We start from the raw sequence: 16,033 nt of genomic DNA on the forward strand, positions 1-16,033 counted from the left end.
CCGCTAGAGGGAGCCGCTAGTATGTTGTCCGCGGCTCTCTTGGTGGGAGGGGTTACTTGGGGAGCTTGTTTTGGTCCCTTGCTGGGCTTTCTCTGTTGGTAGCTGACCGGAGGCGGAAATGCAATGGTACCGGGTAACCTGAACCGGTCTGGCAAGGAAAGTCACTGGGCTGTCAGCTATTGGTCAGTGCCAAATCCCCAGGGACTGGCGCTTGTCGCAGAGGGGGAGTGGCTTTCTATGTCTCTCTGCTGCAAGCTCGGAGGCCGGGCAGAAGGTGCTTGCCAGGGGGAAGGGGCGCTCCACCAGACTGCCCAACTCCCCAGCGCTTTCAGCCTCCGCAGGCGTCCTCCCCCAACAGGCAAGGAGGCACTCAGAATTCAGAGGAGGCACTCAGCATTCACTGCTCAAAGAAACAGGCCCAGCCAAGTGACCCCGGGTCCTGGAAGGGCAAGCTCGCTGTGAGAGTTCCCAGGCTAGGGGAAGGGAGCCGTTCCACACCTGCGACCTGCCGTGGGCCCAGAGCTGGCGCTTGCGGCCCCCAGTGCGCTGGCTCCAGAGGGAGCAGTTCAGGGGCTGGGAGGTACCCGATCAGGGAGTCAATGGCGTCACCAGGGTGCTCCGCCGTCTCCTTTGTGCCTCTCTCCCCCAATCTCACACCAGTCCCGCAATAGCTCTCGCTTCTACTGGCCCACCCTGAGCAGTCCCAGTCGCCAGCGGCAGTTTCCAGGTTAGAGTCCTCTACTCAGTAATCACCTCCCCATTCCGGACCCTTTGGATGCCAGAGACTGGCTTCCTGAGTCCTAACTGCCTCCGGCGGTAGCCCAGCCCAGCTCCTCCCCTGTCCGATGCAGTCCTGACACGGAGCTCCGGGAAGTTCAAGATGCTTTCCGCTCCTGTCTCGTCTCCGCTGAGACCCACGTTTCCAGACCCAGTTCTACATCCACTTCACACAAGCCCCTGCCTCTCGGTGGGCTTGTAAGTCAGTGGGGAAGCTAGACTGTCTCGTGAGGGACTTGTCCCGGTGCACTTACTGGCCAGGCTGGCGCGGCCGTTTCACGCTCCACTCTCTATTGTCTGTTGGCGCTTTCCAGGTTTTGTATTCCTATCTCCCGTTCGCTTTGTTCTTTTTCCTGATTTGCGTGTCCCCCGCTGAATCTCCGCGGATTCACCTCGCTGTTTTCGCAGGAGAGCGATCCGATTGTGTGTAGCAGACGGAGATCTACCTCTCCCTCTCTGGAAGCAAGGATTCGGGAGGCTACCCTAACTCCGCCATTTTTCAACCCCCAATGATAATTTATTTTTGCCTTGAAATGTTGGAAAGTGCTATAGTAATATAAGGTGTTACTATTAATAAGCAGGATGATAAAATTATGATCAGGAAATTAATAGGGGCAACAGAAGGGAACCCCACTTTGGGTTGGCTAGTGCTAACCATAAATATTGATAATATAGAATGAAGGTACAAAGGAAGGAAACTGGATTAAATTTCTAAAGTAATCCTCCCCACCCCCATGAGACAAATTGGCTGCTCCACGGTGGGGGTTGAGGTAAGCCATGCTTAAACTAAACCTTACTTTTATCTAGACTTGGCTGTGATCATAATGCAAGGATAATTTAGGTGAGGGGAAAATATAGATAAACGAAAAAAAGGTATGGTACCAAGAACTATGCAATTATGGGTCATGGTTACTTGTATTTTCAATGCCAAATTGAAAGAATGAGTTAGATAATGAAGAAGCTCAAGGACTAATTATTTGCAGAATTTTAGAAAGTTTTTCTTTGCTATGTTTTCGTAGAGTCTTCAGGAGATTGCTTTGATATAGGTGTCAGTATCCCAGATAGTCTTCTCCATGTTTTGCTGAAGTAGTTATAATGACATGATGAAAGCTGGCCATAAATGCTTAGGGGTTTGCAGTAGAAAAATTATTGTCAGGAACTAAGAAAAGCATGAAATCAGCTGTGATGTTCTTGACCTCTGACCTGCAAGCCTATGGTGCTTTGCCCATAGGGAGACAATTACTAACTTTTTTTTAAAAAGTCCCAAACTTTCTCTGTTGCTTTAGTTCTAATAACAAGTCCAAGGTTTAGATGTAACTTGAAGGATACTTCTCAGACAATGAAATGTTCCCCTTCTTTGTCTGGTTCTCAGCTCATCATCAGTTCCATTCAGAGTTGGAGTCACAGACGACAAATACACTTCAGTTGCCTTTCATTTTCCCTTCCCGTCGTCCGTCTCTAAAGGAGATTCCATAAAAGATATAAGACAGGAAGAATGGATTAGTCAGGACACCTTGGGCTTCACATGTCAAAAACTGGACACAATTAGCTTAGGCAAAAGGGAAATTTACTGAAAAATTACTTGGTTACTTCCATTATTAAGGGAAAACAAAGTACTGAAAGGAAGGAAGCAGCTGAGCCTCAGGAAACAAAGAGCATCCAAGGCTGCCTCTCCCCCATTTCCTTTGTTTGCCTGTCGCTTGTCTTCTCCACTGCAGCCTCACTGTCTCCAAAAGTAGGAAACATGGTCACCGAGAGCAAACAAGTTTAATATCTTGCACCATTTATAATTCAAAAACTCCATCGTCATGACTTGGTAGGAGACAGCAAGATCTTGGGGAAGGATTGTGATTGACCCGGTGGTCAGAGGCAAGCTAATATGAGGACCAGGCAGGGCTGGTTGTCTTCCTGTGTTTAGAGTGGGAGGAATAGTGGTTTCTGAAGGAAGGGGGGTGGGGAGAAGAGTCATTCCCTATAGGAAGGGAAGGGAGAAAGGATTGCTGACAAAATTAGACAATAGACACCCATCATAAAAAACAAATTAGGAATATCTGGGGGATGATGTTACTTGTTGAGAAAGAGACAAATGTTCCTTAGAAACATAGAAAATCACATCCCTTATTTCTGCCTACTACAAAATATATTCTGGTAGCATCATTGGTGAATTTCCAGAACGGGAAGCCTCCAATTATAGAAAAAGATTGTGTTCCAAAAATCGACTTGTAAAAGTTTGGATCAGAAAGTACATAGAAATAATGTTAGCAATGGCATTTTGTTTCAGGCCAATTTATAGGAGCAGAATCCATAAAATGCCTAAATTATAATATTAACAGTCCATTTCAATGTCACCAACCATCCTTTAAACTTAAAGAATCTTTCTAAAGAGTCCAGCTTCTGCGTGCCATGGGAATACATTTCCCTCTTAGTGGTGATTCCTTTTGCACTGCCATCGGGCATCCAGGTAGTGATTCCTTAAGACAGGGCAGAAAAGGACCTCTGCTGGAAACCCCAGGCACCAGCAGTTTATTTGCTTTCTGTGTCTGGTGTAGTACGATGCAGAGAATATGGAATAAAGTTCTGACAAATGTGTTCTCGATTGAGTAACCGCTTCTTTGCTTTGTGACTTCATAAAACAGGCCTTGTTTTTCACATCTGCAGTGTGATGTTGGTGTGTGTCTGTGTGCATGTGTGTGGGTTGGGAGGCAATTGGACTGCCTTTTAAATTTAGTACTACCTTTGAAAGTTCTTTCAACCCTTAAACGTCATGCTTCTATGATTGAGGAAAGCACTTTCCCACAGCAGTACTGCCACTTAAGGGAAGGCGGCTCTCTGGGCCAATAGGTAGGTGGGGAACAGAGGAGGCACAGAGCAGGAGAACAGTGTCTGTTGATATGTATGGAGCCTCTCTTAGCAAAGCCTTCTGCAGTCAAAGGGGGTCTGGCCACATTCCTGTGTTGATGTTCCCTGCATTAATAAATGAAGGAAAGCCAAAACGGAATGGCAAACATTATGGAATTATGAATATTTTCATCTGACAAATTCATACAATAGAAATTTTAATATTATATAATTGAACTACTAATAATTATGATATTTATAAAAAAATAATTCATGGTACAATCCAGGTAGTATGGTCTAGTAATTGGATATATGTGTGAAGTTCTATGAGACACCTAAAAATATATTGTCAATAAATACGTATGTTATTGTGTATATGAACTCATTTGGAGATAACATCAAAAGTCTAATTCATGGCCACTTTTACATAAGACACCCTAGCCAAATGGCCCTTCCGGCATTTTCTGCGAGAGGCTCTGTTCCCTTGTGTTAGTAAATTGGAGACTGTTCCTAGTTAGAGTATCAAACCAGAAATAGCAGTGCTGCTTATCCTCAGTGATCTCCTTTTATTCCTCAACATGTGATTGGTTATCTTCTTAGTTTTTTTTTTTTTCCCCAGAATAGTTTTTATTATTTGAGGAAGAAATAAAAGAATAAATATCCAAATAAAGGTAACTACACTAGATGCACAGTAAGTTTGGAGAATAAATTGAAATGCTTACAAATCATTTGGGGTGTGAATAAGTCATAAACATATTTCAGAAGAATTCTTCCTCTCAAATTGTGGATTTAAATAAAAAATTTTTTTTTTAATTTTTTTGTAGAGATGGGGTCTTGCCATGTTGCTCAGGCTGGTGGCAAACTCCTGCCCTAAACTAATTCTCTCGCCTCAGCCTTCCAGAGGGTTTAAGTGAAATTTAGTATGGGGTTTTGAAAATACATTAATTGTATCAATATATTTTAGAAATTTTTAATGCAAAGGTAATTGTAAATTTTTTGTAAGTTTGATGCAACATATGTATACTGAAAGTAATATTGTTTTCCCTTTCACGAGTGGTATTTGGAATTTCAAAAGCTATGATTTTAAAGCAATTTGTTTATGATGTCTGAAGGGTTCGAGGGTGAGGTGGTTCTAATTTTATTATTTAAAAAAATTCCCAAATAAAATGATACTCATGTTGAGAAACTAAGTAAGTTAGGTAAGTAAATGCTTTTTTCCCCTAGTTATTATACTTGACTATAAGAGGTGGGAAATAAAAGGAAATTATTGTTTTAAGCAAAAATTTTGACTAATATTTTTTCTCCTTCATATAAACTATGTAAGATTGCTACTCTTTATAAAATTTGAGCAATATATTGTTCCTTTGCATCAAGAACTCTCAAACAAATTTTTTTAAAATAGGAAGAATTAAGAAAATAGTATTAGCTCATCCATGGAGAGTTTGTTAAAGATTTATGTAAAAAAAAGAGAGGCTGTGATTTTACATGTGGAAGACAAGTAAAACAGACCAAACTGTAGGGCAGCAAATCAAAGAAGAAAGTAGGTCAGCAGGCCCCGTGGCACTGCCATGAATTGCTATTATTTAAAAGTACGGTAGGAGAGTAAAACTGCCTTGGAACAAGAATGCTTAAGTGAACAATGGAAAATCTTGACGGAAAGGCAGGGTCAGAGGGAAACAGTTGTGAAGCTCAGAGTGTAAAGTTCATGTCTGAAGGTCAAGCACAGGATGAAAGCATAACATTTTCCTCATTCCAGAAGCTTCCTGGTGGTCAGCAAGCTGAGTCATGAGAAACAAACTGACTTAAGGCCCCCCACAAAGTGGAGGAAAACAGCCTGAGGATATGGGGGTCCTGAGCAGATTTTGAGACTATGAACTTATCAGGATTCACACTTTCCAATAAAAGAAAATTTTAAGTAACAGGAGGATCACTGAGGGGGCCAAAATATAACAGCTTTAAATATTGTCTAAACAATGATAACTTCCACATTTATAACTGAGCCAAGAATGCTCACCTGAATTTCAGACACATATATCCTTATATCCATTTGAGTATACACTGTAAACTTCATATTTAGTATTTCTAAACTGAACTCCAGATATTCTATTCAAAGCTTTCTTTGTCAAACTCTTCCCCATCTTAGTTAATGATTCTTTCAGTTACCTTGGCCAAAAACTTTGGCGCCATATACTTGACTCCCTTCTTTTTCTTATACTCCATATCCAATTTTTCAGTAAATGTAACTATTGATTCTGTCTTCCGTTACGCAGTATATGAACACTTCTTAACATCTTGTCTGTTGTTAATCTGATCTGAGCTCTTACCATGTCTCACTTGGAATAGTGCAAGAGCTTTTTTTTTGTTCTTGTTGATAAGTATTTTTAAAATTGTGGTAAAACGTATAACACAAAATTTACCATCTCAACCATTTTTAAGTGTACAGTTCACTAGTGCAGTAGTGTTGAGTATATTTGCATTGTTGTGCAATATATCTCCAAAATTTTTTCATCTTGCAAAACTGAAATTTTATTCCCATTAAACTATTCCCTATTTCCCCTTGAAATAGCCTCTTAACTGGTTATCTTGCTTTATCCTTGCCTCAGAACAAATTATCCTCAATATTGCAGCAAAAGAGATCTTTTTATAAATTAATAAACTTTATATTTTTAGATCAGTTTTAGATTCACAGAAAACAGTTGAACAGAAAGTACAGGGAGTTCCCATATACACCCCTCTCCCCTGCCCCCCGCCCATTCCCCGTGTTCTGGGGTAACATATGCACAACCCACCCCATTATGGACATCCTGAACCACAGTGGTGCATTTGTTACAGCTGATGAACCTGCATTGACACATTATCACCCAAAGTCCATAGTTTAAATGAGGGTTCTCTCTTAGTGTTGTACAAGCTATAGGTTTGGATAAATGTGTACGATACCTATCCACTGCCCTAAAAATTTTCTGTGGTCTGCTCATTCCTCCCTAACCCCTAACAACCACTGATTTTTTTTACTGTTTCCTTAGTTTTGCCTTTTCTAGGATGTCATATAGTTGAAATCATATTATGATTTCACATATATCAAGTAGGTTGCTTTTTTAGATTGTCTCCTCTCACTTAGTAATATGCATTCAAGTTCCTTCATGTCTTTTCATGGCTTGACAGCTCATTTCTTTTTAGCACTGAATAATATTCCATTGTCTGAATGTACCACAATCTACATAACCATTCACATACTAAAGGACGTCTTGGTTGCTTCCAAGTTTTGGCAATTATGAACAAAGCTTCTGTAAACATCCATGTCCAGGTTTTTGTGTGGACATAAGTTCTCAATTCATTTGGATAAATACCATGGAGTGATTTCTAGATTGTCTGGTGAAAGTATGTTTAGTTTTGTGAGAAATTGTCAAATTATCTTCCAAAGTGGCTGTGCTATTTTTTCATTCCCACCAGCACTGAGTGAGAGTTCCTGTTTCTCCATACCCTCGCCAGCACTTGATGTTGTCAGTGCTTTGGCTCTCAGCCATTCTTATGTGTGTACTGTGGTATCTCGTTGTAATTGGCAGTTCTCTAATAACATATGATGTTGAACATCTTGTCATATGCTTACCTGCCATCTATGTATTTTCTGTAGTGAGGTGTCTTTTCATATCTTTTTTTCCATTTTTAATTGGGTTGCCTGTTTTCTATTGCTGAGTTTTAAGAATCCTTTATCTATTTTGGATAACATTCCTTTATCAGATGTTTCTTTTGCAAATATTTTCTCCCAATCTGTGGCTTGTCTTCTCATCCTTGAAATTGTCTCTCACAGAGCAGAATTTTTTAATTTTAATGAAGTCCAGCTTATCATTTTTTTCTTTCATAGCATACTTTTGGTGCTGTATCTAAAAAGTCATTGCCATACCAGAGGCCATCTAAGTTTTCTCCTGTTATTTTCTGGGAGTTTTATAACATTATGTTTTACATTTAGGTGTGGATCCATATTTTTGATGAAGTATTTAGGTTATGTATCTAGATTAATTTTTCCGTAGGTTGTTGCCAGTTGTTCCAGCACCATTTGTTGGAAAGACTCTCTCCTCCCTTGTATTGCCTTTACTGCTTTGTCAAAGAGCAGGTGACTGTATTTACATGGGTCAATTTCTGAACTCTCTATACTGTTCCATTGTTCTATTTGTCTATTCTTTCACTAATGCCAGGCTGGTTTGATTACTGTAGCTTTATAAAAAGTATTAAGGTCAGGTAGTGGCAGTTCCCCCCACCTCTAGAGGTCCCTGCAGGTCGCCATTTACTTTGGCCCCTGGCCAGATTCAGCATCTCCACTTGGCAGCCTCCCAAATTCCATCTCCTTGCTGGTGACCTAGAGTCAGTTGAATTTGGGATATTTGTATTCAATAAAAAGCATACCAACACTGACAGAAAACTAGAATGTAAATTTATTAATTCAAAATAAGAAATATTACTGTCAGGTGAGGACAGTACTACCCTAGTCAGTACTTTTTCTCCTTGTGAGCAAGCTGTTGTTCTGTTGCACAGCAAGGTGACTATAGTTAATAATAACACAGTGTATATTTCAACATAGCTAAAAGAGAGGATTTTAAATGTTCCCACCACAAAGAAATGATAAGTATCGAGGCAATGAATATGCTAATTACTCTGATTTGATCATTCACAATGTATACATGTATCAAAATATCACTCTGTACCCCATAAATATATACAATTATTATTTGTTAGTTAAAAATAAAATAAAACTAAAAAAAGACTGACACATTAGAATGTAAATTTATTAATTCAAAATAAGAAATATTACTGTCTAGTAAAGACAGTATTAGTAAAGACAGTATTAGTCTAGTCGTGCCTTCTCTCCTTGTGAGCAAGCTTTGCTGCTAACACAGTTACCCCTTGGTGAGCTCAGAATGTAGAGCTGTGTGTCTGGGGCATACACCAGCGTCAGGCTGCTGCTTCCATACAGAAGTACCCTGCCCGGAGGACAGACCCTTCTAAAATGCCAGCACAGGTTGTCCTTCTCTGGATATGCTTAAAAAACACAGACATTTGCTTCCGTGGCTGTAAATGCAACTCTTCTTTTGTTATTTTATTTTTAGTGCTTTCAAGACTAACCACTGACTCCTGCTGATCGATGCATTCTTTATTTTAGATATGCTATTGTGTTCAATCAATTTCAGTCAAGTCTTGCAGGCCGGGGAGCCATTCTGTCTCTTTCTAAAGTGAAATTGCCTAACACTCTTTAGCTCCATTATACGTAGGCTTAAAAATTTAACTCTACTTCTATATTCATGAGAAGTGCATCAGCTTCAGAAGAAAAAGGGGGTAGTAGAAGGTACTTGGCTGTAAAGGGCAAAAGAGACACAGTCTATCAAAGTGATTCTCATCCTAGGCCGAGCAGCAGCAGAATCCTCACAAAATTTTATAGATATATATTTTGGCCTGGTCAAAAAACCCTCAGACCTGCTGATAAAGATGTGGGCTCTTTACATTTTAGTAAGTGATACCAGATTACTCTCCAAAGATATTGTTTGAATTGATACTTCTCACAATAGCATGTACCTTCTCCCCTACCTTCTTAGTATTTACTGCTAAACCTCTCATTCAGTAATGCTTTACTCTTGGTTAGCAGTTTTGGTAACATACACAATAAGTAAAAAAAATATATAATACTGATGAATATCACATAACATGTCCCTATTTCCATGTATGATGAAGATAGAAGCATATTACACATTTACTGTTCTGCAGAGAAATGCTTCCTTAAGCAATGGGGAGTTAAGTGAAATGACCATGCGTTGATTTGCAGTTTCTGTTAATTGGCCAGTCACCATATTAGGACAGAAATTGACTGCTGTCTACGTATACTTTACTTCTAATAAAGTCAAAAGGGGCAGATTTATGGTGAGTTGAGGACATGATATGTTTTTAGCTTTGGGATGAAATCAAGATGTTCCTTGGTCTCTGTGACCCTCAGTCTATGAACACATATAGCTGTTCATTACAAATGAATGACAAGAAGACTAAACAAATACAATAAATACAAAAGCATTTTGGGAATTGTGAAATCTGAGAAATGATGGGCCTTTACTGAGGGGCCTTTCTGCATCATATTATAGGTTAAATTATGTTCCTTTAGTATATCTAGCACAATTATTTTGATAACACTTAGGAAGTCAATACTTAAGGAACCTTAGGAAGCCGTCTCTTTAGGGCCATTGAAATCACTCCTTTGTACATATTAGGCTTTCAGAAGGCTGATGCCTGCTCAATGTATTTTGTAAATAGTTTTTGCATAGACATCAGGTTTGCTGTTGCTCTTAATCTAATAAGCATATTACTCAATAAACGGCTGTCAAAATTACTGTCCCCTAAGTTAGAGCTCTTCTTTCCCTTATTGGAACTTTCCTAATGCATCATTTGTTCTACTGGTCTATAGCACTTCTTCATTGAATTAACCTTATTTATATGCACATTGTTACCTTTTGGCCTACATCCTCATCTGATTTGTAGTTGTGTCTCTCTCATACTCAGCACACAGTAGGGGCTTTATTACACATAACTAAAATTGCTTGATGACTATGTCTCGACGTCTACGGAGACGGTGATATTTTTTCTGTGTCTCTCAGAGTCCGATACCAGGTATGGGCACAGCAGAGAGAAAGGCTGCTCCTCCTAATGATCTGAATGTTATTTATAACTTGGTTGTATTATGGGAGTGTTCTGGGGAAAGGTGTTCTGGGGAAACTCTCTATTTCCTGACTCAAAGTTCTATTAAAAGCAATAACAACAATAACAAAAAGATTGAAAAGTCACACCTAAATCTATTAGCTATGTAAAATCCTTTGATAATCAAAAGGGCCCTAGGATCCCAAGTCACCATATTTTCTTTCAGGTTCTAACTTGGGGAAAAAAAAATCAATGAAAGTGGAAGATTAATTTCTGGTGACCCAGGCAAAGAGCCCCTAATAGCACTTAGGGGGCAAAGTTTGTGTCCCAGCTCACGCAATAATTATTCTGTGAATTTAAGCAAGTCACTTCACCATATGAAAGGGTTTCTTAATCTTTAAACTAAAGAGATTAGACTAATATTCATATTCATAATTATTTACGGGTCAGAGACCCCTCTGACAGTCTGCTGAAAAGTAAGAATTTTCTTCCCCAAAAAAGCACAAATATAACTATAAATAGAATTCCAAGAGGGTCAGAGACTCTCTAAAATCTACCCACAGATTTCTGAGAGGACTTCACAATGATTTCTAAGTCCAAAGTATGCAGCTGAAAAAAAAAAATGAATCAATTTACATTTCTACTCCCGATATGAATTAGTTTTAAAATATGGATTTGGGCCATTGTTTCTTTGAAGTTATGATTACTTTTTTTGTAACTTATAGTAGGCACAACAAAGAAAATTTTTCAGTAGTATAAGAATATTTCATTGGTGGATTAATAGCATCTCAGGGTTAGTGAGGTTATTTGTTTACCCTGCTCAATGAAGGGACCATCCATAACTCACCTCAGAAGTGGAAATTTAGCTTTGACTTGAACACATGGTGACGGGGAGCTCACTCACATGTTTATGGCTGGGCAAACATAAAGAATTTAGAATTTTTTTCTTTATATTGAGCTATAAGCAGTCCCCACACATAAATGTCAGCCATTGATCCTACTTCCATTCTCAGGAACTACACAGATTAATTTTATCTCTCTTCCCAGTATTTTAGGAATTCAAAAGCAGCCTCTATTGTCCTCTATTACTTTTCTCTATGAAACATACCAGTTTCATCTAGAGTTCCTCTAGAAAAGTGAGTTCATAAAATTACTTTTAATCCCAATTGCCTTCTTTAGTGGTCCTCTTGAAACGCAGAGTTGAGAACTAGGCAGCACGTTGGGGAAGAGGGTTGAACAACACATGATTAGAGAGCAATCTCTTTTTTATCTGGCTGACTGGGCCGTTGGGAATACCACTAACCCGCCAAGAGCTCTGTGCCTAGAAACAGGTAACTTCTCTTGGGCCATGTGAAATTAGTTAGTGGTGATCACCTAAAACCCCAACTATACTCAATCAAGGTTGCCCTCATACTCTATTTTTTAGACCCCAAACAACCTGTCTAAAACCCAAAGTCCTGTTGACCTCTACTTTAATTGCTTAGGTCATCATTCTAATTCTTGAAAACATTTTGGAATGCTAGTTTTGCCTTTCATGTCGTCTTTCCTTCCAAATTTTGTGTCATCTACAAATGTAATAAACCTGCCATCTTTGGCTCCAAATTAATTGATTAAAAATATTGACCTGTGGTTTCAAATATAAGCCTCCCTCTATGGATTCACTATTACTAATGCTTCACTCAGTCACTTACCAGCTTCATCCAATCCACATTTAACCACCTGATCGACAGAACAGAGAAGAGCGTAAGTGTTACGCACTTCTTGGAAGCAACATTTTTTCCCTTTTTATCTTTTATTCAGTCTACTTTCTTTCCATCCAATTCTATTTTCTTCATTCCTCCACATTTTTCATATTACATATCCTGGTCTTATATACGGTCCCTTTTCCCCAGTGTTCATTTTGCTACAAAGTAAAGAACCTCCATTGTGTTTTTTTGGGATTCCTTTGCCTTTTGCCTGCAAGCAGCCCTGGCTGAGTCTGTGCTTGCCCCAGGAAGCTCTTTGATGCTTGCCAAGCCGCAGCCCCTGCGCAGGTGAAGGGCTTTCCTCATGCTCATAGCATTTGGCAGAGGAGGAGTTTCTGAGAAATTGATCAACACCCCCAGACCAATTTATTTTCCTCCACCTCCAGAATTACATCAATTGTAATCTTCCTCAAACATCAAATGAGGATTTAAAGAAAGTTGAAACACAAATTATACGTGTGTTTGGGGATGCAAGAGGGGTGGAGGAGAAAGAAATTATTAGAAAGTTCTCAGCAGACTTCAAACTTTAATCTCGGCATTATTGTTTCTATAACCAAATGAATATTGCTGACTGGAAAAGAGAAAGATTGCCTTAAAGGCTATTTCAAAGCACGAATTAACCAACCATCCATTATCCAATTGAAAAATGGCAGTAGAATAAAATGCTTTGGGAACTAAAGAATTTGTGGTAGATGTTCTGCAGAACCGCTCTGTGATAACATGTGAGCAGCTGCTGCCTGATCAAAGCTTTTCATGGATATAATTAACATCGCAACAAATAAGGCTAGAAAGGAACCTTCCAAGGTCTGTCCAAGTAAATAATTTTACTTTAAAAAAGGTTGACTTTCTTATATAACCTTGTGACCATTATTATTATAAAATAAATTAAATGGAGTTCAGGGTAAGCAAGTAGACCTATACAAAAGTGTGGGAAGTAGTTGAGTAATGGTTCAATAAGTTGGACATTTTACTTACTGATTTTTTTCTTTATATTTGATTCCCTCATTTAGACAAGTCAATGTGGGCATTAGGACATTAATTCTCATTTAAAGAAAATTGTCTGGAACACAACTTCATTACCCTGTAGTTACCTGTGGATGAAAGGGACGAACTCTGGAGTCAATAGAACCTTTGCAAACCTGAGGAGGTATAGGTAACCTCAGCTCAGGTGGCTGAATGATTCCTGTGCTTTAATATTTCTGAGAGAACCCCAAGACCTTTGAACCGGGTTAACTGGTACTCTAACCTATGATAAATCCTAGAGAATGATAGGGAAGTCTAGGTCAGCATCCAAAGAGCTAAGGATGAAAATGAATTGTGTCCCCTGATAATGGAACTTTATGACCTAATCATTCATTCATTTATTCATTCAACATATATTGAGGGAGTATTATGTGTCACACTTCTCTTAGCACCATACCACCCCTACAACCTTGAACAAATCACTTATCTTCTCTAAGTCTAAATTTTACCATCCAGATATTTCCCTGAAGGAGTTGTGAGGTGTAGTGACTTATATATTTAAGACTCCAGCAGAGTAACTGGTTGGATGCTCAACCTCCCTTCCCTTTTTCTTAGCATTGAGACTTCTTTTCCATGTAATTTGTAATAATATGAAATAAGTCTCACTTCTTAACAGCAAATTCCTCTCTGCAGTCTTGGGTCAACAGGAATTGTGAGTGATCTGTGTTTGCTGATGAAATTAAAGTATTTAAATATTATTACAACTGATAAAATATTTTTGCAAGATAATCCACCAAGACCAAGGATATCGTTCTTTGTCAAATAGCACTCTGAGGCTTGCTAACTGCAGTGCATACAAATTCACACATTTCTTGAGCCTCTTTGTTTCACAGCAAACATGAGCAATGACTTCCTTTCATTTATTAATTCTTACTGGAGCATTTTCCAGTAATACTTTAAAAAATCTCATAAACCAATTTTCTAAAATATAAAAAAATATAAAATTTTCCACATCATGCATAGACTTTCAGCTAGAATGATGTCTTAATGGAATAGAATCAAGGGAAACGAAAGCTAATTTCACAGATTGAATGTGGTTGTAGCAGTTGCCTTCTGATTTATATTCTAAATTTGAATTAATTTTGAAAGAAATGTGAAGATAGATTATTGTGGAACTGCCAAAAGCATATACCAAATTGTTACTTCATTAATTCAAGCATTTAAATAATAGATATTACTGAGCACCTAGTGTTTGCTAGGCACTGTGAAACTATATAGTTCTCAATGTCAAGGAGTTTACTCTAATGAGAAAGATAGGTAAACAATTACAGTTCTACAAGGTAATTGATACAAGAGGTGATCCAAGAGCAGGGGTGAATATGAGAAAGATGTAGCTGAGTCTACATGGGGAATTGAGGTGGCCATCAGAGAGGAAGCAAGCTGGTATGGAAGGGTGAGTGGTACATCACAGGTTGTATGAGTAGGACAAAGATATTTGGCAGTGAGAACATAAGGAGAAGAGCATGGATGCCTAAGGGAGTGTGGAGTAGTCAGGAAATGGAGAAGAGTAAACCAGCATTGTTAAATCATAAATTACTGTGAAAACAGGAACAGGCAGGGCTGGGGAGAAATGAGGCCCAGTAGATAGGGAGAAGCCAAATCATCTAAGCCTTGTGTACCAGGTAAAGATATGCCAATGTTTTCTCCACTCTGTAGGTTGTGGGAGAAGTTACTGAAGAATTTTGAATAGCGAAGTTCTGTAATCAAATGGGTATGTTCAGGTTCCTAAAGAAGACTAACAATGTTGTGATTGTTTTGTTGTTTAAAAGTTACAGAAATGGCACGCACACCCTTTTGTTCCTAGGGATTTCAATGGTTCTCCTTGTAACAGAATTCAGAAATGCCAAAAGCAATATTTGAAATAATGATACATCAGAATTATAATAAGAGCCTGTGAGCAGATTTTTAGTTAACAGATTTTTAATAGGCTGTGATGTAATCCTTAATGGAGAGGATTTAATTATAAAAGATCGCTTGCCTCTAATGGAAATTTGGCTGGGTGCGTTTTTATTGCTCAGTGAATTAAAAGTTTTATATAGGATTACATTGTTAAGATTCTTGGAGAAAAACACATAAACACCAATGAAAACTTCCCACTCCTTTTCTTTATCTCTTTCAGCAAAGCAGTAAATTGGCCAGAAATAAAATTCGTTTAAATTTTGTATAATTTTTATAATTTCAGGGGTTAAGCATCCGAAAAGCCAGAGTGAACCAGCATTCCCTGAAGAAGAAGAAGGCATCAATGAGAGAGAGGAGCAGTGGGACCATTAATTGCTGGTCTGCAGCAAGAAGGCTTCTTGGGGATACCTGAACTGTTAACTTTTCTGAATATCCCATGAACCTCCACTGCTTGACTTCCGGCAGCATCCTCCACCTCTGCACTCACACTCACACAGTAGTTATGCACCTCCCGGAAGCCTCCTTGACTGAACTTTAGAACTAATTACATATTGCTCCACATCACTTACGATTAAAGAATAAGCATTTATTTTACAGTGATTTTTCTTTTTCACTACGTAGAAATTTGCAGACATGTGACTGTTGTAACTTTAATACTGCCAGAGCTTGATCCCTGACGTCTTACTGAAAAGATTTGCATTCTAAGGTCAAATGTAAATAGCATCACTTTAAGAGTAAAAAAATAAATATTAAATACATTTAGATGATGGCGTGTGTGTGGGCTTAAATTAAAGAGAAATGTCTAATGAAACTTTTAGGTTAAGATCTACATTTATCATGTTTCTGTATACAGAATAGAACACAGTGTTCATTTCAAAATGATGAAGAAATGCCAGGTTTGTGATTTGAAACACCACACTATTGGATATTAAACACCTCTTTCCCTCCAATACCACATTAATGGTTACTTATAGAATCGCATAATTCTGTTCATTTTTAAAGCTGGAAGATATGTATTTCCCAGTATTTCCTCTAGTGATTAAGAAAGAAAAATGATAAATCTAAAAAAAAAAATGCCA

At 38.5% G+C, this 16,033-nt stretch overlaps 1 protein-coding gene across 2 annotated transcripts in view; it reads left to right on the top strand.

Annotated features, from left to right (window-relative positions):
* PPP1R1C (protein phosphatase 1, regulatory (inhibitor) subunit 1C) overlaps positions 1-15,775 on the top strand; it is a 155,222-nt gene extending 139,447 nt beyond the window's left edge. The window contains exon 5 of one of the 2 annotated variants that reach the window (XM_012651179.1): positions 15,238-15,775. In XM_012651179.1, the coding sequence (XP_012506633.1) occupies positions 15,238-15,326 (89 nt within the window). In that variant the 3' untranslated portion in view covers positions 15,327-15,775. The remainder of the gene's footprint in view (positions 1-15,237) is intronic. The other variant, XM_012651178.1, reaches the window with a different exon arrangement.
* Positions 15,776-16,033: the final 258 nt, after the last annotated feature.

The sequence above is a fragment of the Propithecus coquereli genome, unplaced genomic scaffold, assembly GCF_000956105.1.
Source record: "Propithecus coquereli isolate 6110/MARCELLA unplaced genomic scaffold, Pcoq_1.0 Scaffold35, whole genome shotgun sequence".
NCBI lineage: Eukaryota > Metazoa > Chordata > Mammalia > Primates > Indriidae > Propithecus > Propithecus coquereli.